The following is a 27,228-nucleotide window of genomic DNA, read 5'->3' on the forward strand; positions in this document are numbered from 1 at the left end:
TTTTTCCAAACATGCTAATTTGTTATTGGAATGGAAACACGGGGCCAGACTGCATAGTCCCTCATTTATGCAATTCAATTACTGATGCCAACAATTTTTTGCCAACTAGATACAACTGAACTTGCTTTTTTGACCTGTTTTGTCCTGTGTTTTCTTTTAAAAAGACATTCCCCACAGGAGGAGAAAACTTTAGTCCAACCCTTCCTGCTTGTTAGTGATAAATAAAACTGAACAGTTATACACTAGACATAACTGTATTCTGAAATTTGTGTCACATAAACGTGCATACATCAGTGTTCATGGACAAAAGTAAATCAGTTTCCTTGTAAAAGAGTGTTGTTGGTTGTGGGATTTTTGCCCTTTTATTTTTTTTTTTTTCTCCAGTAGCTATTTACATTTTTTGTTGTTGTTTTTTGGGGGTAGTTTCTAAATACAAAATCTTAAATATATGATTGATGAAAACACCCTAAAGTAAAACCATAACTCCGTACTATGAACTTATAGCAATATAAGGTCTGATACACTCAAGCATTATACAGAAGATATAAGATGCTTTTTTATTCTTGTATAGCACCAGATATTGTCATAGAATAAACATAATATTTCCTAGACATAGTAGATTCTTTAATCCTGATGAAACCATAAGAAATATATGAGCTAATTATAATGAGTGCAACATATAAAGAAGTAAATTCACAAAAGCAATTTCGATAGTCTGGCAACTGTATAAAATTAATTTATTAAGATAATGTGATTAGCAAATTTTGTGGCATTCTTTACATTAGTAAAGCTTATGCTACTTCAAATTCTACTGTCTTTCAAAGGCAAGGCGTGGCTTTAAGTGAATGGTAATCTTTAATTGAGAAAAACAAATAACTACTAATAAAAACAACTCTTTAAAATAAATGCATATAGATCAAATATGTGAAATGTATGTCTGCAGATAGTTATTAAAATTCTTAAATCACCGTGTAATATAAAGATAGAAGGTAAAGATTAAATGTTTTCATACTTAGCAATTTTTAGAGAAATAGCAACACATTTTACTTACTCAAGGGTAAGTCAGAATACTACAATTAATGACATGCTAAACCTACATATGGTAAATAACAAAATCAATCATCTTAAAAGTAGAACAAATGCAAGAAAACCCTGTTGAGGACTGAGTTCTCCACTGTTTAAATCAACAAGAGCACAAAAGTTAGTCTGGTATTAATATATTAGTACGAAAAAGTAACCGAGGTATTAAATGGAAAACATGGACGTACCTCGTGTTTGACTGAGAAAGATGAGGAGCAGGTGGCCTTTGATGTATATATTGCCATTATTGACAAGAGAAAAAGAGAAGCTTTCCTCTTAAACATTGAAAAAGCTACAATTTAACATGTGCACATGCATTTCTGTCAGATACAATAGTACAATTTGCGAAATACTAGACATGTGCACATTCCCATTTCTTACATCATTATCCTTCTCCATCACTAAAACATGCCAAGACAGTTAGTTCACATCTGCTCCCCACATCCCTCAAAACACCTTTTTAAAAAAATTTTTTAAACATAGTTCTAGCAAATCACTTTCAGGACAGAGTTAATTTTAGCTGTTTCTTGCCCTTGCCCACTTCTCTTCCCATACTAACATTGTCCCCTCCGGTAGAAATACTAGAGTTTGTAACTAATTTTTAGCTTTAACATTTTGGCCTTGCATAAACCCGTGTAGCTCAACAAACTTTCAAGCAATTGCATCACATTTCATTGCCATTTAGAAGGTCTTGTAAGTATAAGCTCTATAAATAGGTTAGCACCGAAGTTTTACAAGATGCAGATCTAAATTTCACACTGTTATCTCCTGTTCAATGCTGCTGGAGCACTGTGATCTACAAAAGCAACCTCAGGAGCAAAAGCCATAATCAAATGTGCACACATACATACGTACACAAATTCGCAATGTGATTCTTGTGCCAAATACAGAAAGAAAAGCAATTCCTTGCTTATTGTTTTCACAAGGCCATGAGGGCGGAAGCAGAGCAACAAAGTGGTAATATTTAGATTCAGATCTTACTTTCATTTGGAAACAGGCTGGACCAATGACATTAAAATCAAAACAAAAAAAAAAAGGAATGCAGCATGGCATTCCTCTCCTTCCTCAGTATTTTTGATGAAAAAGATGGCCCATTATTACAAGTCAATTATAGTTTTCATAATACACAACATAAAATCAAGAGACATCAACAGTCAAAAGACAGCAGAAGATCTGTGTCCCTGAATTATATGCACACTGTGACAGGGTAAAAGTGTATTACATTTATATAAAAATACATTCAACATTTAATGAACTATACTCCAAACTCTCCTAGGCCAAATTTGCAATAGAAGCTGTAATTTTAACTTATTTCCATGGTATTTTTTGATATTTGCTTTTAGGCTAATTATTTTCTTATGCTAAAGAAGAGTGACAAAATGAATCATCCTTTTCATCTATAATCTCTCTTTACTTTTATCTTTATTTTTATTCTTTTGATCTGTCATTCAGTTGCTAGGAAATCAAATGTCATTAGTCAGCATTTTATAATTCCATGCTAAGAAATACAATCATTTCAACTTGAGATAGAATTTTAAGTCTCTTAAGTATTTGCTTGGGTATTGGTCCAAGAGATGAAGTCAACTGAATCCAGTTTTACAATCTACACTTGAAATAGAACAGATGAAATGTAAATAATTACTGAAATGTTGCCTTCATTCTGCGCAGTGTGTCCTGAATTTTTCGTGAATGTTTGTCTGCTGGTATCTGATGGAAGTTGGCACAGTTGTCAGCTGCCAAGGCAGAAATGTCTGCATCTTTAAAATGAGTTATTCTTTGTGTGAGGTAAGACTGCAGCTTGAAATCTGGTGCATATGTATAAGGATTCTCTTGAAATGCATGAACTTGGCTCACAACTTTTGCAATATTTCTTGAAAGAGAATATGGTAGAAAATATTAGTTTGCTTTGCTGATGATTAAAACCAACCAAACAAAACAAAAAAGCCCCAAACAAACTTTAAAGGCTATTTCAAAGGCACTGACTACCCTCTTCTATGGCATGTCTCTTCAGTTAGATGTCAAAATGACTGAAACTATTTAAAATGCTGTGAAATGTTGAATTAGATTTCATTACCCCACTAGACAATACTCAATTTTAAACAGTTAGGTGACACACATCATTAAAATAATTACCTAAGTTTAGTCCACTTGTGAGCTCCATTTGTCATTGTGAATCCTCCAGTTTCAAGCTGTTGGACGTGCATAGCCAAAACGTGGGCTGATGGAATTGTTGGAAGTGTTTTGAATCTTTCTCCTTCCATCAAGCACAGGCTGTCGCTTTTTAAAAACACCTAGTGTAAAAATACACACAGATAAATATCACAGTAAGTATATTGGGGCAGGTTTTACAAGAAGTTCCTAACTCCATTTATTTAGCACTACGTATTTATTTGTCATGAATTTTAATTTTTAGCACTGAAGTTGAAGATAACACTATGAACTAATCTGGTGCCAAACATTTAAAAGTATACAAGTAAAGAAAGTAACTTTAATCAAAAGATACTTCATACATAATTTTAACAGTGCTAAATCTCATCCAAAATTACATTTTAGAAATTCAGTCTACAATTTAAAATTGTATAGATAAAGAAAAGAATGCCTGTAATAAACATTTCAAATTTTCCAAAACAGATTACAGCCACAAAGCTCTTACAGAAATAATCAGAAAAAGTGTATCTAATGTTCCAGCTTGCTTTGAAATTTCTTTCTTGATAGTCACACAGCAAACATTTTCAAGAAATACTGATATGAAAAGTACTGTAAAATCTCAGATTAAGGGTCAAAAGTCTTAAATCAAATTAAACTCTCCTTCATATACAAAGTAATAATTATAGCTTTCATCCTGCAGAGTCACCCATTTAAGCAGATCTTGCATATTCTCCAGCCCCGAAGTATTTTTACATTAAAGACTTCATACTGTACCTCAACAGCCTTGAGTTCCTCCATTATTTCAGCTACTTTTGCAGGCAAAATTTTCCAGGCCTTACAATAAAACAAAATATATTTTTGTTTTTCACATCAATGTCCATATTGAAACAAGACTATGATAAGCAAAGCAGTTACAGAACAGAGTCTCAAACTTACTGGTAACTGTCGTACAATAAGATTTTCCAAGCCTGCTAGAATTTGCATCGCAGTAGCAAAATTTCTTTGTTCATAGCAGCATTTTGCTATAAGAAGAAATTTTGATAATAAGCTCACCTGCAGCTGAAAAAAAAATATACTATATAGTTATATATAGTAAATCTGCATAAATCTACATAATAAAGTTAAATGAGAAGGAAGAATAAATGCATTTCCTTTTTGACTGTGTTATCAAAATTGTTGACGGTAGTAACATTTCTCTCCAACACAAAGTTTTCTCTTTCCTGTCACCAAGGTGTCATTAAAGTCTGACATCTCTTCAGGCAACCCATTTCTTACATTCTATTAGGTTTTGACACCTGCTACTACAAATATCCAAGACATCCCAGATGCTCCCCTTGTGACAAAAAAAACGTATTGTTAACTGCCTACTCATAGGTATATTTCAAAATATTTCTTGCAGCTTTTTTACATTGCAACTAATAAACAGTAACAACAAATAACCATTTTATAATTAGTAATACAATAAAACAGTGACAAACCTTAGATGTGTGACATGTTACAATTTCAGCAGCAACCCAGGTGCTGATATTGTCTGCATTTCTTAATAACTGTAGAAGGTACTGGTCTTGTACACACTTCGACAGAAACAGATTACAGACTTTGAGTGAAACTGTCTCAGTAGAAACAGCTCTATGGGGAGAATGGGGAAAAAAAGACAAAAATAATTCATGCTGACTTTGGATTTTCAAAGAAAATCTTGATTGTGAAGATGCCAACTTCTAACCATTTGAAATCATTTTTCAGCTCTTTCAGTCTTGATTTTATAATATTTTACGAAGTATGTAATGAGCTACGTTATTTTTTCTTCCTTATACTTACGAGATAATTATATGATTACAAGACAAGCATATGCAGTATACATTTCTGTACATAGAGACACCTTCACCATTTGTTACTAAATAAAACAAACCATGCAGTCTGACACAAAACAACAGCCAGAAATACAAACTCATTAAAAACTGCAGTTACATAAGAAATTGAGCCTGATATCTAATGGTACCACACAGTTTGTTTTCTGTGCCTGAACCCCGAATCAGTATAAACCAGCTGATTTAGCCTCTGCCATTTAACAATCTGTGAAATATGATCTGCTTTAGATGTTCATTCCCTATCTTTACACAGAGAAGTCTACTACAGGTAGTGCAATTAACAAGCACTAATTAGAAGCTAGCTGAACCCACTGAGTATGTGGTAGCTAGACCATAATCAAATATAATTAGGTCCATGTGGCTGGATGAAAACATTAATTACTGTTGAGCAAGTAATTTAAATAGGTTGGTAACCACTCTAATAACTATAGGAAAATTCTTATGTGTTTGTGAATACTGATACTTCATCTGCCTAACAGTACAAAATAAACATTGCACAGAGAGGTTGTGGAGTCTCCATCCATATTCAGAACCCAGATGCACATGGTACTGGGCAACCTGCTCCAGCTGACCTTGCTAAAGGCAGGGGCATTGGGCTACATGATCTTGAGGGATCTCTTCCAACCTCAGCTATTCTGTGACACCATAATGGTCTTTGAGATTTGATATACATACACATATACATGATCAAGGAATCTGTTTCAGAAACCATTCAATTTTTTTTCCGTCAAAAATGAAAACTTTGAAGCAATCCCCTCAACACAAGTCTTCATAAATATTTTGGCCTGACCCACTTTAGATTTCAGAGAAAATCTCCTGAAATTCAAAATTTTTTATAAACAGACTATCTAGTCTGGCAAAAATAATATATATTAAGTTTTTAAAATGTTTTTCTCTTCCTGGACTTACTAAAGGTGTAACACAGTAAATTACTGTGCACCAACAGAATAGAAGGGCATTTAAAATAAGCAACTTACTTTTGGACAGCAACACATTTGTCTTTAACACCAAGTGCTCTTGAATTTAGAAAGTGTACAGGATGACATTTATGAAATACTTCCTAAACAAAAAGAGGAAATACATCTCTTGTTAGATGTAGCAGTTCTTTTGAAATGCTCAGGGATAAAAATGACAGAGGTTTTCCACCCCCTTGCCCCTCCCCGCTCCAAGAATAGAATTAACCAGTCTAAATTTTACTGTAAAGATTTCAAGAAAAAATTAAAAGCCTTATGAAATAAGCTTGAAACAGGGTTGGGAAATGCTAGAGAAAGGAAGCTGAGTATAAAGTAAGAAGCTCAATATTATCTGTACTTTGAAGTAAACCTAGACTTTTGTACCTGTTGCAGTAACGTCAGCTGACAACAAAGCTGTTGCACACTGTATTCTATTAAGAGATATGGTCCCACTTCATCTGCTTTAGCAAGGGAGCCTGGGAATTCTTCTGTAAAACTGTTATAGCATGGCTTTGGCAAAACTGATGAAATAGTGTACAGTCGCTCTCTCTGATATTGTGCGATTGGTCTCATACCTTTGGAAAGTTTCCAGTTAAAGTTCTGTAGACAAAAAAAATATGTAAAGCTTTGACTGCTCTGAAGCAAATATTACATGTCCCCTTGATTTAACTTTCTGGAATGTTTTGTTAGAGAAACACCTTTGTGGATGCAAAACTCTTCAGCTAATCTTTAAGGCTAACCCAGACATGAATTCCTTTATTCAACATTGCTATTTTAAGTTAATATGGTATGCACAGTCAATGAGTCTGAGTAGAAGGCTGCCAGATCTCAATCACTGGTATTTAAAAAAACCCCTGTGTATTCAAGCTTGCTGCCATAAAATAGTTTCTATTCTGAAGTCCTATATTTTATACTTCTTACTAGCTCTATTTCTTGCACTCCTTTTGCTTAGAATCAAACATCCCTTTCCAAATAAATACTTGGTTTTCCATTGTTTTCCCTTTTATTTTCCAGTATCATTATGATGCAGTGACAACAAAAGAAGTCCATGTTTCTCTAGTCCGCTTGCCCTTTATAAGTTTAATCCCCAGTATACCCCATGGAATTCTCCACCTTTATCAGGAGGCTGATTCTAAAGTCAACTTGCACGTTATCAATACATTTGACTTCCACATGTCATTTTGGTCACTCTGTAGAGAGATCTTTTTTTCAGGAAAAGCCTACAGTATGCTCCAGCTTCTGGGGTTACTTTTCACTAGGACACTGTATGAATCAGTAAATACAGACAAAAGTTCAAATGTTTTTGCTACAAGCTTTGAAGTTCTAGCAGGAAACCCCTCACTGCCTGTTTTCCTATATTTATAGACTTAAAAATATATATGCCTAATAAAAAGTACTAATGTTTGACAAGGGGCAAAAGGTTTCCTAGCAACTATGAGACACATACTAGTATCAAGGATGAAGAGCTCAACTCAGAATTTTGATTATCTGATCTATTGTTACTGAAACAGCTGACAGGGCACAATTAAGGCTTAAGAGGACTTCCACAGTTATAGTTTATGCCTTAGATACTTTCAAAAGAAAATTTAAAATGCAGGTACATAAATTTTACTGCAGTCTGAAGACATGCCTTTCTGGAAACATCTTCTGAGAGCTTTTTACATAGAGAATGTAATGTTTTTCTGTCCTCCTCACTCTCATCTTCACACTTGTCCATGCTTACGCACTGATGAGCACTGCCACTCTTCCTGGCAGAAGCATCCTCAAGTAATGACAACAAGTGCTCACCATAGCCATTTAATGGAACAACCTGCAATTGCAAAACACTTTAACAGAATATTGAACTAAATTTCCCATAAATTATAAGGAAAACACAATATCGCTGTGAGATTCATGTCTGTCCAAAACTAGATATATCGAATGCAGCTGACAAAGACAACATTTTTTTCCTTTATTCTAATTCTAATTAGGACATTTTTTTGGTAGTAACAATCTTACACACACCATAACTGACTTAGACTGATTTTTTTTCTTAAAACTTCTACTGTAATTCTGACTTACCTTGGAAGAAATAAAATCTTTTAGGGTACACAAAAGATCAGTATTTGTTGCAAAGTCTACACTGTAGCAGTCTTCAATCCAAGCCTGCAGGATGTAGAAACTGCGGTTACATATTTTGGTAAGTGCTGTGGAAGGATCCAGGCTTGCACTGGTAAGAAGAAAAAGGCACTTTTTTCACAAAAATTGATATCCCATTCCAATTCAAAACTAAGTGCTGAAAAAACCAAGAGTATTATTGGTATTAACTGTACTATCCTAAATTATTAAGCTTCATGTCTCTAGAATCCATGGCTCTATGGAACCAAAGCTGTGGTTGTACTTACAACCCCTCACTAAACAACTGGCAAAAGTAAGACTCAGAATTCAGAAGAAAAAAATAAGTAAGTACATTGTCAAATATTGCTCTTGCTCTAGTTTCATTCTCACTTGTCAAGAGAGTCTTACAAAAACCAACATCAAAATTCAATTTAATTAAGTAGTTATTTTCAGAAACAAGTATTAGGAGGAAAGTCAATTGTACTTTGATAATATTTTTCACAGGAAATTACTATACCTGGATAAAGTCCTGCTGATCCTATCAAGAAGAAACTGCAAAAATTCTTCTTGTGTGCAGAAATAGCGAAATGTGTAGAGAAACTGCTGTACATAACCTTCTAAAAATGCATTTCTGTGAAGCACAAGAAAAACTTCAGACAAGCAAGAACACATTTTCTTCTTGCATCAGAGTATAGCAAGAGCAAAAAAAAATCCTCAAAACATCAAGAATTAATAGGGATTCTAAATTCTCAAGCTCTACTTAATCCTTGATTCTTTTTTATTTTTACACACCAAATCTTGTGATTGCCAACACTGAAAACATAATTTGTTTAAAAAAAAGTTTATCTATTTGCAATTTTGTGAAGAACCATATTGACATTTCTGTTATCAGAAGTTACATTCTAAATACTGTGAAAGAACATATTTAATTTTTTTTTATAATCTCAATTAATGTTGGTTTAAAATACTTCTATTACAATAGCAACGTAAAAAGTAGATACTTTAATCAAGAAAATATTTCCTGTAGCTCTAATTACAGCAGTAGTTGCTTTAACACCAGAATATGCTTGTTATACATGTGCTAAAAATCAATGCAGTTTATATTTTTTTTATACACACACATATATATTTATAAACACACACTCTCAGGGTCTTAACACCGGTCAATTTTCACGTCTCCCTGACGGCTTACAGCTACCATTAAAATTTGGGCTTGATGAATGTGGAAGCTCTGATTCAAAACAATTTGTTTACTTCGTGCAAAATATTAACTACCAGGAAAAGCAGCACTCAGGATAAATAACTGGGTCTCTGAGTCAGGATGAGCTGGGAGAAGCAGCTGGGAGGAAGTTGCTCCCTCTGCAGTGGCACAGGTCTGATGGAGTCTCTCAGGCACTTTCCATCCTTCATACTACCATGGCTCAGGTACCTTAAACCAACACTGCCTTCACCTTAGCTGAAGGCTAAAGGACATCTTTGTCCCCTTCTAAGCCATGAGATAAGCCTGTATCTTGATCAATCCCAAGGACTGGGGCAATAATCTGTAAAACAAACTATATGTTTTCACATCCAGACCCTATTAATATGAAATATCAAATTATATGTTCTCAAGAATTGTAATATTCCTGGCAGTAACATAAAACCTTGATTCCATGGCAACTATCAGAGCAAAACCTCAAATAAGTACAGGATAAAAAAGTTTAAATTTATTAGGTTTTGATTTATTATCAAATGCATCGAGTTTTAGTCAAATCCAAACTCAGCAGTTTGGCTTATTTCTTATCTTTTGCCATTTCCATGCCCATTTCCTTAAATAAGAGTTCACAGAAATAACATTAAACTTAATATAAGGGAGAAGATTTTCTGCAACATCGAATAACTAGGATTTATCACAGAGACTATTTTTTCCTGAATTAGCAACTATGCCTCAACCCACTCTCAATTAAGGATGTGCAAAATATACTATACCTAGAATATAAATAAGCCATTAAACCAAGCGGTGTACCAGCCTGCAGAACTTTTATTCCATTTTGATTATTATGTTGGTGTTTCTCTGTGTTATAATAAAGAAACAATGATGAATCATCCGTAGGTGCCACATCCACGGTGTCAGTTCTCCCGTTATGAATGACTGTAGGCAGCACACAGGATTCCACACCCCACTGCTCTGCATACATGATCTGCTCAAAGATGCAAAACCATGTAAAAATAAAACGTAGGGAAATAAAGAGGAAAATCCACACAAAAGGCAGTCAACTCAAAGCCAAACCACATTTCACACAATTGCTTTTTTTTTTTCCTTTTTAAACAATGCTAGCAGCAATTACTAATAGAAATTATATTTATTTAAATCATTCATTTAGATCCTACTTAATTTGGCACTTTGACACAAAACATTTCACATTTCATATACTGACCTGAGCAGCCAACTACACTGATGCATCAATGAAATGACAAAAGAAACAAAAGCACAACAAAGTCTGACTTGCCTGCACACATTTCTTCACGAGTTCAAGAAATTGCACTTTTGATTTCATCTCCTGCAGCTGTACTCTCAATTTGGGCAACACAGATTTAGTTTCAGGACCTTTCAATTTAAAACACACAGTGTAAGAACTTCAATGTAAGAACTTCAATGACTCTGACTTACAGAAAAAAATCCTTAAAAGTAGTACATACCCACTTCAATACTGGCAAGATGCTGTACTCTTACCTTTGCTGCTTCTTTCTTTCTGCAATAGTTTCTGGTAAAACTTTATGGTCTTTCTGTAATTTTTTGTCTCCATCATTAGCAATTGTTCTAGTTCCTATTTAATGAGAAAAAGGATTCTGATTAGAATAGTAAGTGTAAGGTTCTCATAGGAAAACAGAAGTAACAGAAGAGAATTATTTTGTATGGAAAAAAAAAAAAAAAGAACATCCAGACAGATAAGAATATGGTATTAACCAGGAAAAAATACCTTTAACAACTGTTCTCATAGGCAAGTTACAGCAGTCATCACCTGTCCCCAGAAAAGCATTAGTTATGCCACAGTTCTACAGATTAAGAACTGGAGCTGGTTTGTGTATGATGGGACCACATCTGAATCCATTTAAATATGCCTTTAGTTATACGGCACTAACCTAATAGTTTTTTAAAAGTTACACTCAGAAGTCATCCAGAATTAAAAGTGATGGCTTCTAAAATCAGTTCGTACTCCAGAAACGCTCGGTTAAGCAGCTGACCCCCAGAACTGAAAGTCTGACTGAAAGCAATGTTTGCCATACAAGTATAATTACATTATTTTATACAACCAGGTCACAAAGCAGACAGGATAGGTGCTCTATAAATAAAGGACAGGTCAGTTTTGAAGTTAAACTTACATATTTTATATTTATGCATTTTACACAATTGAAAAAATAAAACTAAATTTCTACCGAATTATAGAACTTAAGCAATGGATAGAAATCAAAGTATATAGGGCTTTTCACAATTAATATAAAATTTAATGTAAACATTTATATTTGTTTGCATATCAAAGGTTTCATTAGTTTACCAACCAATGAAAATGGGCCATCTACTTTGGGTTCAGCTTCTGATTTATTATGAAACAACAAACATAATTTGTGCTGTGTTTTATAAATGTGGTGGCTTTTGCACTTGGATGCTGAGCTAACTGCCACTGACCCAGTTACATGAAACAGCATTTTAAATGGAGTAAGTTCACTGAATGCAGCAGACAGAACTCCCACAAGCACAGTGATCAGAAAACACATAGCTCAGAGCTAACATATCAAACAACAGATTGGTAAATAGGTTAGCTTTAATAGGATGGACTTACCAGAAATTAATTTGAGTTTGAGAAAAACCTGTCACTGTTTTTCAGAAAAGCTCAAAAGGTTTAACAACATAGTTCATTAGCAGAAAGTCACAAAAGCCCTGTGGATTTTTAAAAGATTTACCGCTACTTAGGCATTACATAAAGAATATAGAAAGCACAGAAAAGTTATTACCCAGATTCTGAATTGGAAACTGCTTGCTTTTACCTAAAGGTCAGTTTTTGCTTCATCAATTAAAGTGAAACCAAGTTGATTAAGGGACTATGAACACAGAAAGGGAATCAGAAAGAGCAGTTGTTTCTTGATGTTCAGAATCTGATGGACAGGAGTGGTTTGTTTTCTGAATAACTTCATGTGAGTAGCAATTAAGTCTGTAGCAAACTTCTAATATATTCCACAACATCTTTTATTTTAGGTAGGTCTAGAATATAAACATTTTTTATGAAGCTACACATTCAATTTTTCTGCTCCCTCTGAAGAACATTTAATTTGTCAGGACACTTTTGTATAGAATATCCCTCAGTCTAGGGAACAAAGTAATCACAGAATCACAGAATCGACTGGGTTGGAAAAGACCTCAGAGATCATCGAGTCCAACCCTTGGTCCAACTCTAGTCCGTTTATTAGATCATGGCACTAAGTGCCATGTCCAATCTCAGTTTAAAAACCTCCAGGGACGGCGAGTCCACCACCTCCCTGGGCAGGCCATTCCAATGCCTGACCACTCTCTCTGTAAAGAATTTCTTTCTAATATCCAGCCTAAATTTCCCCTGGCAGAGTTGAAGCCCATGCCCCCTTGTCCTATTGCTAACTGCCTGGGAGAAGAGACCAATCCCCACCTGGCTATAACTTCCCTTCAGGTAGTTATAGAGAGTGATGAGGTCACCTCTAAGCCTCCTCTTCTCTAGACTAAACAACCCCAGCTCCCTCAGCCTCTCCCCATAGGTCTTATGCTCAAGTCCCTTCACCAGTCTTGTTGCTCTTCTCTGGACTCGCTCCAGCACTTCAATGTCTTTCCTGAACTGAGGGGCCCAGAACTGAACACAATACTCCAGGTGTGGCCTCACCAATGCAGAGTACAGGGGAAGGATCACTTCCCTTGTCCTGCTGACCACGCTATTTTTGATACAGGACAGGATACCATTGGCCTTTTTGGCCACCTGGGCACACTGATGGCTCATATTGAGCTTCCTGTCAATTAGTACCCCCAGGTCCCTTTCTGTCTGACTGCTCTCCAGCCACTCTGCGCCCAGCCTGTAGCGCTGCAGGGGGTTGTTGTGACCAAAGTGCAGCACCCGGCACTTGGCCTTATTGAACTTCATCCCATTGGAATCAGCCCATTTTTCCAGTCTATCCAGATCCCTCTGCAGAGCCCTCCTGCCTTCCAGCGGGTCGACACTCCCTCCCAACTTGGTGTCATCAGCAAATTTGCTGATGATGGTCTCAATCCCTTCATCTAAATCGTCAATAAAGATGTTAAATAGGACTGGACCCAACACTGACCCCTGGGGAACACCACTAGTGACTGGCTGCCAGCTAGATGCAGCCCCATTCACCAGCACTCTCTGGGCCCGGCCCTCCAGCCAGTTCTTAACCCAGCGTAGAGTACACTTGTCCAAGCCATGGACTTTCCTTACTTGGGAAAATTGCAAATTCCAATCTGTCCTCGAGGAATAAATTTTTTATGCAGAAGGGTTGCTCCACCAAAGGATGCAGAATATTGGCAGAAGGGAAAGGAAAAGAGAAAAGGAATGGGAAAGGGAAAACTGTGGCCAGAACATGCAAAACCTTCACTAGAAATGTCCTACTCACAGGCTGGGTGCACCGAAGTTTGGTGGAGGCTATTAGAAGTAGCTTATGAAATCTAGGGGATAATTAAAACCTAGTGCAGGCACAGGAGAAAAGGGCAAAGGCCAAGGGTGAAGGCTTGTGCCAGCAAGAGAACTGAAGCCAGCTTGTCAGACTACAGAAAAAAAGCTCTTCTCATTGTGAGGGCAGACTTGGACACCCCCTGAAGAAATGGCAGCCCTGGTAGCTGCCTTCCCTTCTTGCTCTGCTGCAAGGACTTGGTTTGGTTTGCCTGGACGTGCTCTGTTTGAGGGTGCAAAATCAGCAGCTCCTGGGCTAGAGGTGATGTGAGGCAGAGGACATATACACACTTGCCTAAGGACTTATTTTTCTAAATGTGGATTAACCTTTGCTGACTTCAAGAACAACAATGAACTATCTGATAAGCACTTGCACAGTAAAGCATTAATTATTTTTATGACATTTGAAAGTGCCACCTTGACCCGTAAATATTTTATTTTTTATGCTAGCTATTTCACATTTCTTCCAAACATAAGAGTACATATTACCATGTTTTTTTGAATCAATAGCTTGCTTAGTCCTATTGTTAATATTGTTCATCATGTTACAAATGTTTTACTTTTTGCATCTTATTAAACCACAACCTATCTAAGGTACAGACAATATCCAAGAGGCTCCAGTAGAAAAATAGAAAAGTTAATTATTTTTACGGCAGAATATTTGACTCTGTCATAATACAATTATATGTTATGGCACTCAGAGTTTCTCAGACCCTGCATGTTCTCAAACCTACTTACAGGTGTATAAAATTAAAAAACTAAATAAATTTAACTGCATTTAGCTTTAGAAGGTGAATAAAGAAACATTTGAATCATATGAATGTTTTCATTGGAGAGATAAGTGTATTAACAAGATGTATATGTCTCTAAAACTGTAATTTGTGTGGTTAGACTCTCATTCACTACCCAGTTCCAGTTGCAGACTGGACTCAAAGTGACCAAGCAGACCTAACCCTATGGAAGGGTTGTACCACTAAGTCAGGACAAATGTAATCAAGCTCAAATGTCTAACTATCTTTAAATATTCACTCTTTGAAATAGCAACTTCTAAACACTGCCTTAGCACGTTACCACAAAGCTGTACAATCAGCTCAGTTTTATTGCTGACTTTCAAAAGATCTGTCAGAGACATGGGGCAAAAAGTAGGTTGATGTAATCCTTGCCAGACAATGAAAAGTAGACTCCAGTTAATCAAGTAACTAGTTTCTGAAATAAAACTGGCTAATAGATGATTTAAACAAAGGATACGGTGGAGACAAACAGCTCTACCTTGCAAGAGAGGCAGAACTTTCCTCCAGCAACTCAAACCACTTTTCTGCTCCAAATAGCCACTTAGAAGCCTTCCTTTGGACTTCATAGTCCTCCTGGACTGGATATGGTAGATGTGTTTTTGCCACTAGATTTTACAGTGAGAGATTGGTAACTAGCATAATGAACTTTTTTGGGCTTCTACTTTGGCAAAAAACTCATGTTAGTTTTCACATTGAGTCTATTCTTGTTTTGGTCAGTAATTTGGTTCAGACAAGCGCATCATTCCCTTGAAATTTGCACAGCTCTTCTTCATTGTTTATGCATTAACGGTGTTAACACTTCATAAATGCCAATGATTAATGACCACATTTATTTTCTAAATAACAAGTGCTCCAAGTATAAATGTATAAATGTGCATATTCTCAAAAAAAACTAGTCTAAAACACATGCAGCTGTTGGCTACATCCAAGTACAACAATACACAAGGATTTATAATGTTAAATCCTACCGCTGTCAACAGTACCAGCAACATCCATATTGTTCAAAATGAGATATGAGCTGGTCTTTGCCAGCTTCTGGTATGGAGACTAAAATCATGCTATACATTTTTCACAGTTGGTTTGTAGTGTTTGGTTTGATGAATCAGGCAGCAGAGAGCACAAAGAAGCTGCTTATCACCCACATGTTGATAGTTGATTGTCTTACAGCTAAAAATAATAATTTCTTGTTGGGTGCAACAGTGCAAAAAATAGATTTACATTTCATATTTTTCCCTGTCTTTCTTATATATACTGACCAGTTAAAGCTCATAACAGTTCATCTTTTTTTTCAACAATATTGCTAATAGTTTATTTCAGAAATTGTCATGACTGATGGAGTTCCGAAAAACAGCAGGATTTTGGGAAGGTTTTCTTTGCTCAGGTTAAAAGTTCCAGATTACTGCAAATGGAGCATTCTGAATCTCTAAGCTTTTATTTTAAACACATTTGGAAAAAGCTGGGTTTCACAGAAAGTCAGTGCTGTAGCAACACCAGCAGGAAGATTAAAGTTGTTGATGCTACGGCAGTGAAAGAAATAAAAACAGTCATGAGACCAAAAAGTAACTGATTTTTGAAACTATCCTCTGTTGAATTGTAGTAACAAGACACCTTAAATCATTTTGAATTAAAAAAGAAAGAGCATTTAATACTATATTATTAAAAATATTTTAAGACTTTATACCTGCCTTTTTAATATAAACAGTACAACATAGAATATGCGTTTCTGCACATATTAATCCATTCAAAACATTTCTATGCTGTACAAGAGTACTGAGCTTCTGTTAACCTTCTCCTCTGAAGAAAATGGCAGAATACAAACCGAATTTGACTTCATAATCGAAAATGACACTTTATAATTGTATTCTTTATAACTTGGACACAAAGGCATCTCACAAATTAGGAAGGCATTTTATATGCTACCAAACTTCTATTGTCTGCAAATAATTATCCTTGTTTGTCCATTGTTTCATATGCAGTGAAAATCACATATGTTATTCCTGCATTACTTAGAATAAGATTAGAGTCTAATTTTTGTCCAGCTCTTAAGATTTCACACTAATTTTAGATAACACAAGGAATATTAGTTCATTTACCCTCAGAGTAGTATGCATCCTTTTCAGCTATTGGAATGTGCATTCTCTTGCCCTCTAAATGAATTGTTTATTAACTGCTAAACTGAACAAATTGTACTTCATATCAATAGTAATCTTCCTCCAGTGGAATGTACTGGGCACAAACAAAATATAATTTTCTACAGAGATATCTCATGACTGTTTTCCCCCAGCTCTTGTATGATTGTTAGGTTTGCCAAGTTCTTATACATTAATGAAAATAGGAGCAATGTATAATAGTATGCATTAATTTCATAAGCAAATTCCAAAGCAGACTGTAAGCACCATAAATCTTGCTTCATTTTCGTTATATGCCTGTTAAATATAGAAAACAATCGCTAAGTACTCAGAAGATTCATCTTTTTTTTCAAACTAAGTTGCTGAGTAGTCTGTAATAATCTTTAACTAAAAAAGACTGCCTGTTGAAACAGAAAAATCTATTTAGATGCTTATGAAAACTCCTTGCTCTTGAAAATCTGTTCCTCAGTCAAGAATTAGTCCTTCAAGGAAGGGAGATTTTGCAAGCCCATTTTTCTCTAGTTGTCATGCTTACACAGGATTAAACAACTCTATAGGATTAGAAATACTAATAGGAATTTTTGAGTAGATGTAAATTTGAGAGTGACAGTCCTGAATCCTTATTTTTTACTTTTTATTTTATTTATTTTTATACAAACCAATAGTAGCTTAAGTTTCTCCTGCTATTTTTTCCTGTAGACTTACACCTGAACAGTAAGGAACAACAACAAAAAAAGAAGTAGCACATTTTCAATGATTCAGGCTTTAATTTGCTAATAACAGAAAAATAGTGTTTATTTTACTGAAAACTGAAGTGACATCACAGTACTTCACAAAAAAAAAGCATGTAAATAGATCAATTGTGACTTAAACTGGCTATGCGGAAAGAAATAAATTTAGATTGTGTTCTCAGCCGTTCAGTTCTACTATGTCATACTCACTGGAAAAATTCAACTAACTGCCCGTAGTAAGGAAATCCACAAGAGCAGTGCAACTCCTGCTTCATCTTTATTAAACATACATCTGGCAGAAAAAATAAGAATACACAAAGTAGACATCTATCCATTCTCAAGGACACAAAAAGATTCCAAGTGTCCCTATACTAATAGGTCTTCCAGTATTAATAATTCATTTGCTTCAATTTTTCCATTCCCTTCCCAAGAACCAGCTCCAACTACTTAGATTTCTACAGTCTCATATATAATCTTTACTCTGTGGCTTTGGCCTTGAAATATTTACAAAAATATTTACAAACTGATGCTTCTTATATCTAGATGCACAAATGCAGAAATTAAGTAAATGCGATCAACACGATATTTACGGGAATGGAAGATCTTGCTAACCTAAAACAACCCACTCCCCTGCCCATGCTCTCCCATAGCCTCCAAGCTGATTAAAAGGAACAAAGCTGCGCTCATAATGATAATCAGCCATCTCCAAGAGCAAATAGGTGCCATTCTGCTGACCAAAGAAAAGGGCTTAGAGCACATGACAGGGAGGACCTCTTGAGAGCCCGAGATACACACCAGTCATAGCCATCCTTGGCTCTTTTCTGTAATATTACCACCATGGGGTTGGTGCACATGGCACAGGGTACTTTTCCAGTCAGCTCCGGGAAGAGAAGATGGGTTGTAGGTCAGTGATTTATCCATTTCATGTCAGTGATCTTTATTTTGGAATACTTACCTCACCCTGGTTTATTGATAAGACATCACAAATCTTAAGTTTTTAAAACACTTAAGAGTAAGAATTTAAAAGAAGAAAAAGGGTTTCAACTCACTATAACACAACAAATATAATACTTTTAACCAGCAAGTAAAGAGATATTTAATGATTTTAAATCGATGTACTCACCACTTTTTTAGCATCTACATTTTGTGGATCACTTGATTTCTGCTTTCCAAGATTTTTGATGTATCTATGAACTTCTGAATCAAAACATTCAGCTCCATAAAATGCACTGCTCCAACCAGGACTACAGCCATGAAAGTCAGGTAGACTGGGAGACACAAGGTAACTGTTTCCACCTGCCTTTATCACAGTGTCTTCCTCTGGTTCTCTACTTTCTTCTGCAAAGCCTGGACTAATGCCACAGTCACTGCTTTGTAAACATTGTTGCCCTCTCTTCATGTGAATAGTATTCTGTAGCCTCAATTCTTTTTTAAAATTATCTGAAGGTGACTCATCAAAATCCATTTCAGCTGTTGATGAATTCATAGACTCAGCCTTCATGTCAAAGGTTGCTTCCCCTTCTCCTAAAGAGGGTGTACGGAGGGAAAAGAAATAATGGTCGTGTTGTGACGCATGCTTCGTTGAACTTAAACAGTACACACACAAAGTATAGTTATGAGACCACCTCTGCCCTCAAACAGTGGTGTTACGTGGTTATTTTGGGTCTGTGCTTTTTTCCTCAACTACATGTTGCAAAATTATAAAGGCTAAAGAGATTTCAGAACTATTAAGCTTTGGTCAATACATTTCTGAAAATTACAAAATACATTCTGTGTATATACAACAAGCATTTAAACAAAGCATAGTATGGAAACTTCAAAACAAAAGTTAAATATGTCAGACCTGTGCACACATTAGTAAAAAGCTTAGCTCTTGATGCTTTTTTTTGTTTATAAGTCCTGAAGCTTTTAGTCCAGACATAGAGGGAAAAAATACTTGATACCGCCAAAGCAGACATAGATGTTAAACCTTCTGCTCCTACAGGACTAAGTCCCTTGAGTTATGATGGGACTTCTTTGCAGTTATTATAATGGTTACTACCAACCTTAAGGGACTGAGGTGACAGTGAAAGGTTGGCACGATGCTGACAGGAGCTTTTACGCCTGCCAGAAGTCTCCCTTTTCACTTGAGCAACTTTCCAGAGCTCAGACATGCCACCTTGAGTCAAACAGACCTGAATTACTGGTGCAAAGAAGTCACATACCCCATGAAAAAGTCTGGCTTTACATTTGCAGTCATTCTGAGCCAAAATGGAAAACTGTAACATAGCATGACAGCAGCCAAGTGCAGACTTACAAATTTATGTTTTGCCATAAAAGTTAACAATGTAGGGGGTATAAGACATTCTTTAAAGAACACCCAGTTTGACTTTACCCAAAACAGAGAAGTAACCAAGTTCAAATGTCAAAACCTGGTTGAACTACTTTGAAAAAAGATGAAACTGCTACAACAGCAACCACATACAAGCTGTCCATGAATACACCAAACCTAAAAAGGGCAATGTTTCTTCTGTAATAATGGTATTTATCAGTCCAAGCTCAGTTTTGATTTCAGTTACTGAAAGATGGAGTATTTTGTGAAACTTCAATCACAAAGTTTGTCAGGGAAGATGCAAAACTCACACTGAAGAAATACAAATAAACAATCCACTAATATAACATCAATGACTGCCCTGAAATAATGATCAAAAGGCAAAATTATCTTGATTAACAAATCATTTGACCTGATCACTTTGCTATCTATCTTTAAAAAGGCATGTCAATGGATAAAATAGGGAAGCTGAAGAATTCCCAGGAGAGGACTTTTTTTTTTTTTTCCCTATTTGTGAAAACCATTCTGATAGTTAAAAATGCTTATGTAATTGCAAAAGAAATTAAGTTCCTAGATTTCTATACAATTCCCTTCCCAGAATTTGTAAATAAATGTATTGACAATGCAATACTTTTGGTTTGATAAATTTTATTTCTTTTTTCTGCCTAGTTTTGTTTGAATTCTGATAAATGATAAAGAAGGACCAGATCACTGAAGGGTTATCCTTCAATCAATTCTCAACGTCTTCAGTAACACCTACAGAGTCATAAGCACTTTCTGAAGTTCTCCTCTCTGCCTAGATAAGCTTGTTACACTGCACAGAGCTGACTTAATGTGATTGTCCTTTCCCTTCCTCCCCTCTACTTTGAAGAATGCCAGTAGAACTTCATTGGATGAATACAAGAAAACAACATGTAGCAATTAGGATTTGGGAGTTTTTTAACAGACTCATCTGTGTAAATAAACCTAAGTAACGGGCATCTCACTCAGTGAAATATGTGAGCTTCTTATAAAAGGTCCCCAAGGCACTGATAAAGTTCAGATTCACTGATAATGTTCATAAGTGCCCAGATGAATGTCTTCCTGAAAACACAAAGTGCCAATCTCTTAAAACTTGAGTCATTGGTTCCTAACATACACAAAGATGTAGAAACATAAGTCCCTTCTCACCTTCTGTCTGATCGCTGCTTGCCAAAAAGCTACCAGATTTCTTCAGATCTTGGAATTCATTGTCACACTCTGAATCACCTGCCTCAGTTATGCTGAAAATGTAAGAGGATTAGGAAAAAATAATATTTTATATCCTTTTATATTTACATCAGTAAAATGAGTTCTCACAAATTACTACCATGTATGTGAAGGGCTTCATGGCATTTATCTACTTCCTGAAGCTTGCATGTTCAGCTTCAGTTGTTATTTCACAAGAAAAAAAAGGGTTCAAATGGACATTAAAGCACACTTGAGTAAGATACAGAGATTTTCCTTTACAGCATTTGGCAAAATTCCAACAGAATTATCAGAACACACACAAACAGGAGGCATAACTCCAGGCACAACTTAGACTGAAAATTACTGTAATGGGTTTTTCACTCAGGATTCAAACTCTGGATAACAGTCTAAGTCATCCCTAACAAGAATAATCATAATTTTAACTCAAAGAAGTTAACAATTAAAAACTGCTATATTCTCTAAAGAATGTTAAGTAAGCCGTGTCTCAGAGATATTCTAAGGCAGTTCTTGTGCACGATCTAAAACCTAGAATTCTATTTTTACACTGGATAATAAATGGTCAATGGTTTTGTGGTCAATGGGGCAGAGTCCAGTTGGAGGCCTGTATCTAGTGGAGTCTCTCAAGGGTCAGTACTGGGGCCTATATTATTCAATATATTCATCAACGATTTGGACAAGGGAATAGAGTGTACTATCAGCAAGTTTGCTGATGACACCAAGCTGGGAGGAGTGGCTGACACGCCAGAAGGGTGTGCTGCCATCCAGAGACCTGGACAGGCTGGAGAGTTGGGCAGGGAAAAATTTAATGAAATATAACAAGCAGAAGCGTAGAGTATAGCATCTGGGTAGGAGCAACCCCAGGTACCAGTATAAATTGGGGAATGACTTATTAGAGAGCAGTGTAGGGGAAAGGGAGGTCCTGGGGGTCCTGGTGGACAGCAGGATGACCATGAACCAGCACTGTGCCCTTGTGGTCAAGAAGGCCAATGGCATCCTGGGGTGTATTAGAAGGGGGGTGGTTAGCAGGTCGAGAGAGGTTCTCCTTCCCCTCTACTCTGCCCTGGTGAGACCACATCTGGAATATTGTGTCCAGTTCTGGGCCCCTCAGTTCCAGAAGGACAGGGAACTGCTGGAGAGAGTCCAGTGCAGGGCAACAAAGATGATGAAGGGAGTGGAGCATCTCCATTATGAGGAAAGGCTGAGGGAGCTGGGTCTCTTTAGCTTGGAGAAGACTGAGGGGTGACCTCATTAATGTTTACAAATATATGAAGGGTGAGTGTCACAAGGATGGAGCCAGGCTCTTCTCGGTGACAAACAATGACAGGATAAGGGGTAATGGGTTCAAACTGGAACACAAGAGGTTCCACTTAAATTTGAGAAGAAACTTCTTCTCAGTGAGGGTGACAGACACTGGAACAGGCTGCCCAGGGAGGTTGTGGAGTCTCCTACTCTGGAGACATTCAAGACTCGCCTGGACGCCTTCCTGTGTAACCTCATCTGGGTGTTCCTGCTCCGGCAGGGGGATTGGACTAGATGATCTTTCGAGGTCCCTTCCAATCCCTAACATTCTGTGATTCTGTGATGATTTCCTTTTCATTCCTGCTTTCAAAAACTTTACTTTGTAACAAAAGTTAATGTAGAGGATGACGTCTTCATATATCTCAGTAATTCAGCTGCAACGTGCTGTTTGCCCTGCTGTAACATTCAACTCTGGGGAACTAGGAGCCTAACCTGCAACCAGTTTTCAGTGACTCCTTAAAAATCCCAATCCAAACAGGAAATAAACTAGCATATCAGGGTCTGATATCTGGAAGTCTTAGTCTGTTCTCTCTGAAGCTTGCTGTCAAGATAATACACCTCTTAATACTGAAATTTTTCTACAAATACCTACCAAGCTGCTTTCTCAGAACTTCCAGTTTTTAGTTCCAGACTGTGACAAAGAAAACATCCATAACCATCCATATATAAATTGATTACTGTTTACAATAGCCCTTAGTAAGAAGTTTTTATAAGTATGCTACATTTGGAGGCTGCAATAAAACATTTTTATTATTTTTCAGGTAAATATGCCTTGAAGATGAAATAGTAAAAATGAGAAATTAAGCTGGTGTTTTCTCACTTAATGGGCTACTTCAGAAAGATTGCCAGGAGGAACACTTAGTCAAACTAAATCAGTTAAGTAAAATATTTCTAGCAAAGCTAAACTAATTTCCTTGTTCTTAGATATTAATAGATATAAATAACTAAACTCAAACAGAATAAGGAAACTGAACACTAAGAACAATATATTTCACTTCTGATTAAACAGCCTCTTTCTAACATGACTATGAAGCTCTCCATCACACTAATGGTTGAAAATAACATTGATCAAAATTAGGTTTCGATTAATTCAGCTATCCTAAGATGGAGTGACAGACAAGCTTAATAGAAAATATTTTCTGCTAAGTCATTAAGCCCTATGTGCTATGGGGAAGACCATGAATTGTCTGATAGACCGGGAAATTAACAGTTGGCAGGAAACAGGTAAAGCTATCTGAGAAGCAGCAGGATATCCGGTTCCTGCTTATAGGAAATAAGGAGAAAAGCATTATACTGAACTGTAAAAAGAAAAAAGTTGAAAAACACCTACCATAAATGTGAAGGTCTTTCTCCATTTACTACCTGATAGAGATTCTCCAGTAATTTTTCATCCCAGTAGAGGTCACAAAACTTCTCACAAATTGTATCAGAGAATATGCCAAACTTAACTTTCTTTAAGCCTAAAATGAAGTTACCTTGTTTAAAAAAAAAAGAAAAGAAAAAAGAAACAAAAAAAAAGAGAGAGAAAAAAAGTAATTTCTAATAATATTCTCACAGACCAATGATAATAATATATAGAAGAAAATGTACATACCCATGTCAAAAACTTCAACTCCATTTTCTAGATAGCCATCAAATGCAAACTCCTCTTGTATAAGATGAACCACTTGCTGTAATAAAGTGTCACTTGTGCTGTTCTGCTGGGGGAAGACTTCAACACTAGAGAGATGAAAGTTATCTTGATTCACTGAGGTACATGGTATGTGTTCTTGCTCAGCGAAAATACTGTTTACACTGGCAGCACCCTCTACTTCTTGGCAGTTGGTTTGAACACCTTGGTTACTTTTATCAAACATGTTCTGTGTATTAGCAGTCTCACAGTTCTGCACTTTGCAAAGGGAGGCATCATTTTCTGCTTGTGTGCCCATTTTATAACTTGCAATAGTACTTGAAAGTAGCACTGGCAAACTCTGATAGCAATCATAAGCAATTCTTGAACGAAGAGGTTTATTTGGTATTTTCTCTGACACGGCTAAATGTACTGGCACAAATGTCAAAACTCTTTTTTCTGAGTCCTTTTTGAGAATTATATTATTTATGTGAAGAAAACTAGGTGATGTAGGGCAAGCTAAGGAGCTTGAAGGAACTTCAGACAAAATATTATTTTCTTGTAGAATATGTGAGGAATTGGATGGTGATGGTAATGTAATCATAGAAGTAAATGCAGTGCCTGACTTTTGCTCTTCTGAAGATATCTGTGATGAGTGACCTGGAATTTGCAAATCACACTCAGGTATTTCAGGTGCAGTTTCAACATCTGTGTCCTCAGTAGCACAGCTTTCAGAGTCTTCTATATATCCTGATTCATTATGGCCTGCATGTTTTTCTTGTCTTTTATCTTTCTTGAATTGCTCAGAAGCTGGTGTGTGAACCTCTCTGAAAAGGAATAAAATTGTTTTGAGGACAATTCAAGTAGATTTAACAATGAAGTGTAAAGTTTAACTTACTCTGCTTTAGGATATACTAACTTAGTTATATTTGCATTTTGCTGCAGAATAATAGGCTTAAAGTGAGTTGCAGGAGAGGTGAATGCAACAGGTAATGTAGCTTTTTCACAATTTAGGGAAATCTGGCATGGTACTGGTCCTTTAACTGCTACAAGTTTACTGTCACTGGTAATAGGCACAAATCCTAAAAAACAAACAAAAAAAAACACATAAAGATGAATAATATGTCAAATATAAATGTAAAGTAAATAACAATCAATTTAGACAGAAAAAAGCTTTGTACATGGCTGAGCGAATCTTACATAGACAACTGATCTAGAGAATATTAAAACAAAGTAAATATGTCAAAGAGCCTGACTGCTTACCTAGACTTGACTCTGAAGGGTCCATTCCATGGCTTTCATGTTTAAATTCAAAAGCAACATGATCTTGAGAAGAAATTACTTCTTTCTCAACAGCCTAACAATAAAAATTGAAGTTCAAACTGAATTTATTAGAATTTAATTTTTTAAATTTCTGCTCAGCACATTACTTTAAAAACAAAAACCAAACCAACAAACAAACAAAAAAAAACCCCAACCCCATATAAACCTATAACTTCAGGATTTTCAGTTTCTGTGATATGCAAGGCAGCAACTTAGTGATGCTGAGACAGAGAATTAAAACAAATGACACACAAAACTCTGGTAGGAGTGGTAGGACTGACAGAACTGTTTACAAATCTTGGTAACCCTCTGTTTCAAATCAGAACTTTTGGGTCACCAAAGTTTTGAACAAAGCCAATTCCATGGATTGACTGGATGCTCCATGAATTGTATCTACATATTTGAAACATTAGCAGAACACAACAATTACATTTTAAAGTCTTCCATTCTGATAAGAGGGGTTGTAAATGGAAAAAACTGCTGCTTCTTATTTCTGAGCCCTGACACATGCGGATTGTGGAATTAGGGCACAGATTCTTGGGAGACACCACTCCAACAGCAAGAACTAGAAAACAGCAATACTTAAAGACTACTTGCCAATAAAAAAAAATAATTAAAAAAAGAACAAATCTAATATAGAGAACAAAATATTACTGAATACAATTTACAGAACTAATTGAAAAAATGTAGATAATTAAAAAAGGTGGCACTCTTACCTTAAAGACAGTTTTGTTCAACAATGCCAAAATGTTTTTGCTGTTTATACCTTGTTCAAGTAAATAACAATTGCATGTCTAAAAAGAAAAAAAAAATCATAATTTTCAGTTAGTAAATAAGTTTTCAATCAAGTGAGGTATTCTTGGACAAGGACAAAGTCAAGATAAATAGTCAATTAGAAGTAATATAAGTTTAGGAAGTATTATGAACCTATTCTAAGCACCTTATTGATTTCAATGTAAATTAAAAACACACCCCTCTGTGTCCCTCGGGAGGCAGCTTTATAAAAAACAAACCCCAAGGTGACTGGTTATCATTTAATTAGATATCAGTCCATTACAAAAAATAAATTAATATTTTGACATTCAGATCACTAAAATAAGACTTTAGACACAACTAAATTTCACATAAAATTGCTTAACTCTAGTAACCTTAATTGCATCAGCTAGAGAAGGTCTTTCTTCAGGGTTTTTTCTTGCCATATCCAGAAGAAATTTTTTAAATTTTCTTGGCAATGCTAGTTTGTGGCTTGGTGGAACACTGTATTTTGCAGCCATCCAGAGAACTGCAGCAACACCATAAATGCAGACCTATGAGAATACCATAGGAGACAGAAAAGATGTAAACAGACCAAAACAAGCTTTCACCTCAAAACCAATCCCAGCTAATTATCCCAAAATTCCTGTCACTCTCCCCCAAAAAAATAATGGCTTGAGCTTCCGAAGTACAGATCACATTTGGCTTTTGAAGACACTGATGGAAATCACAGCCCATTTCAAAAACCAGTTGCTACACATGCAGGGCCAATAATACTAGCTAAATTTCCACTTTTGAAGCAACAGACATAATTTTCCTTATGCTTTGTCTAGGAAAGCTATTCAGGAAAAAAGGTGGGTTTTAGAATAATTTTGAAGAATTCCTTACTCATATAAAAACTTAGATTGCTACAAGCCTTAGAGTTCTACTATAAAACCTGGACAGCTGCAAGTTACTTAAAAAAGGTCACTATAATTCAGCAGTAAATGGCACACAGTAATTAAAAGCTAGCCACTACGAGTTGTATTTTATAGAGATTACACCTATCAGAAGAACGAAGTACTGTATATTTATTTTAGCAATTATTGTGCTACCTGCAGCTAGATCAATTGAAGTTGCCATGATGAGGGACCTTGAAAAGTACTTGATCTTCACAAGCCTTCTTGTTTTATTTGAAGAATTACAATTTTGAGACAGAGCCTGATTCAGACTACTTAAT

At 35.9% G+C, this 27,228-nt stretch overlaps 1 protein-coding gene across 1 annotated transcript in view; it reads right to left on the minus strand.

Annotated features, from left to right (window-relative positions):
* Window positions 1-2,718: 2,718 nt before the first annotated feature.
* The window catches only part of KNDC1 (kinase non-catalytic C-lobe domain containing 1), a gene marked incomplete at both ends in the record, with an annotated part of 63,539 nt that continues 39,029 nt past the window's right edge, over window positions 2,719-27,228 (minus strand). The window contains 21 exons of the mRNA XM_082053834.1: window positions 2,719-2,950; window positions 3,214-3,371; window positions 4,003-4,062; window positions 4,165-4,287; window positions 4,707-4,857; window positions 6,074-6,156; window positions 6,434-6,649; window positions 7,680-7,859; window positions 8,111-8,258; window positions 8,664-8,777; window positions 10,115-10,326; window positions 10,636-10,733; window positions 10,860-10,953; window positions 18,608-19,008; window positions 20,966-21,057; window positions 23,655-23,799; window positions 23,919-24,760; window positions 24,853-25,015; window positions 25,197-25,290; window positions 25,973-26,050; window positions 26,405-26,563. Of these exons, the coding sequence (XP_081909960.1) occupies window positions 2,719-2,950; window positions 3,214-3,371; window positions 4,003-4,062; window positions 4,165-4,287; window positions 4,707-4,857; window positions 6,074-6,156; window positions 6,434-6,649; window positions 7,680-7,859; window positions 8,111-8,258; window positions 8,664-8,777; window positions 10,115-10,326; window positions 10,636-10,733; window positions 10,860-10,953; window positions 18,608-19,008; window positions 20,966-21,057; window positions 23,655-23,799; window positions 23,919-24,760; window positions 24,853-25,015; window positions 25,197-25,290; window positions 25,973-26,050; window positions 26,405-26,563 (3,843 nt within the window). The remainder of the gene's footprint in view (window positions 2,951-3,213; window positions 3,372-4,002; window positions 4,063-4,164; window positions 4,288-4,706; window positions 4,858-6,073; window positions 6,157-6,433; window positions 6,650-7,679; window positions 7,860-8,110; window positions 8,259-8,663; window positions 8,778-10,114; window positions 10,327-10,635; window positions 10,734-10,859; window positions 10,954-18,607; window positions 19,009-20,965; window positions 21,058-23,654; window positions 23,800-23,918; window positions 24,761-24,852; window positions 25,016-25,196; window positions 25,291-25,972; window positions 26,051-26,404; window positions 26,564-27,228) is intronic.

This window comes from Streptopelia decaocto (genome assembly GCF_964273445.1).
Source record: "Streptopelia decaocto genome assembly, chromosome: 5".
Classification (NCBI taxonomy): Eukaryota; Metazoa; Chordata; class Aves; order Columbiformes; family Columbidae; genus Streptopelia; species Streptopelia decaocto.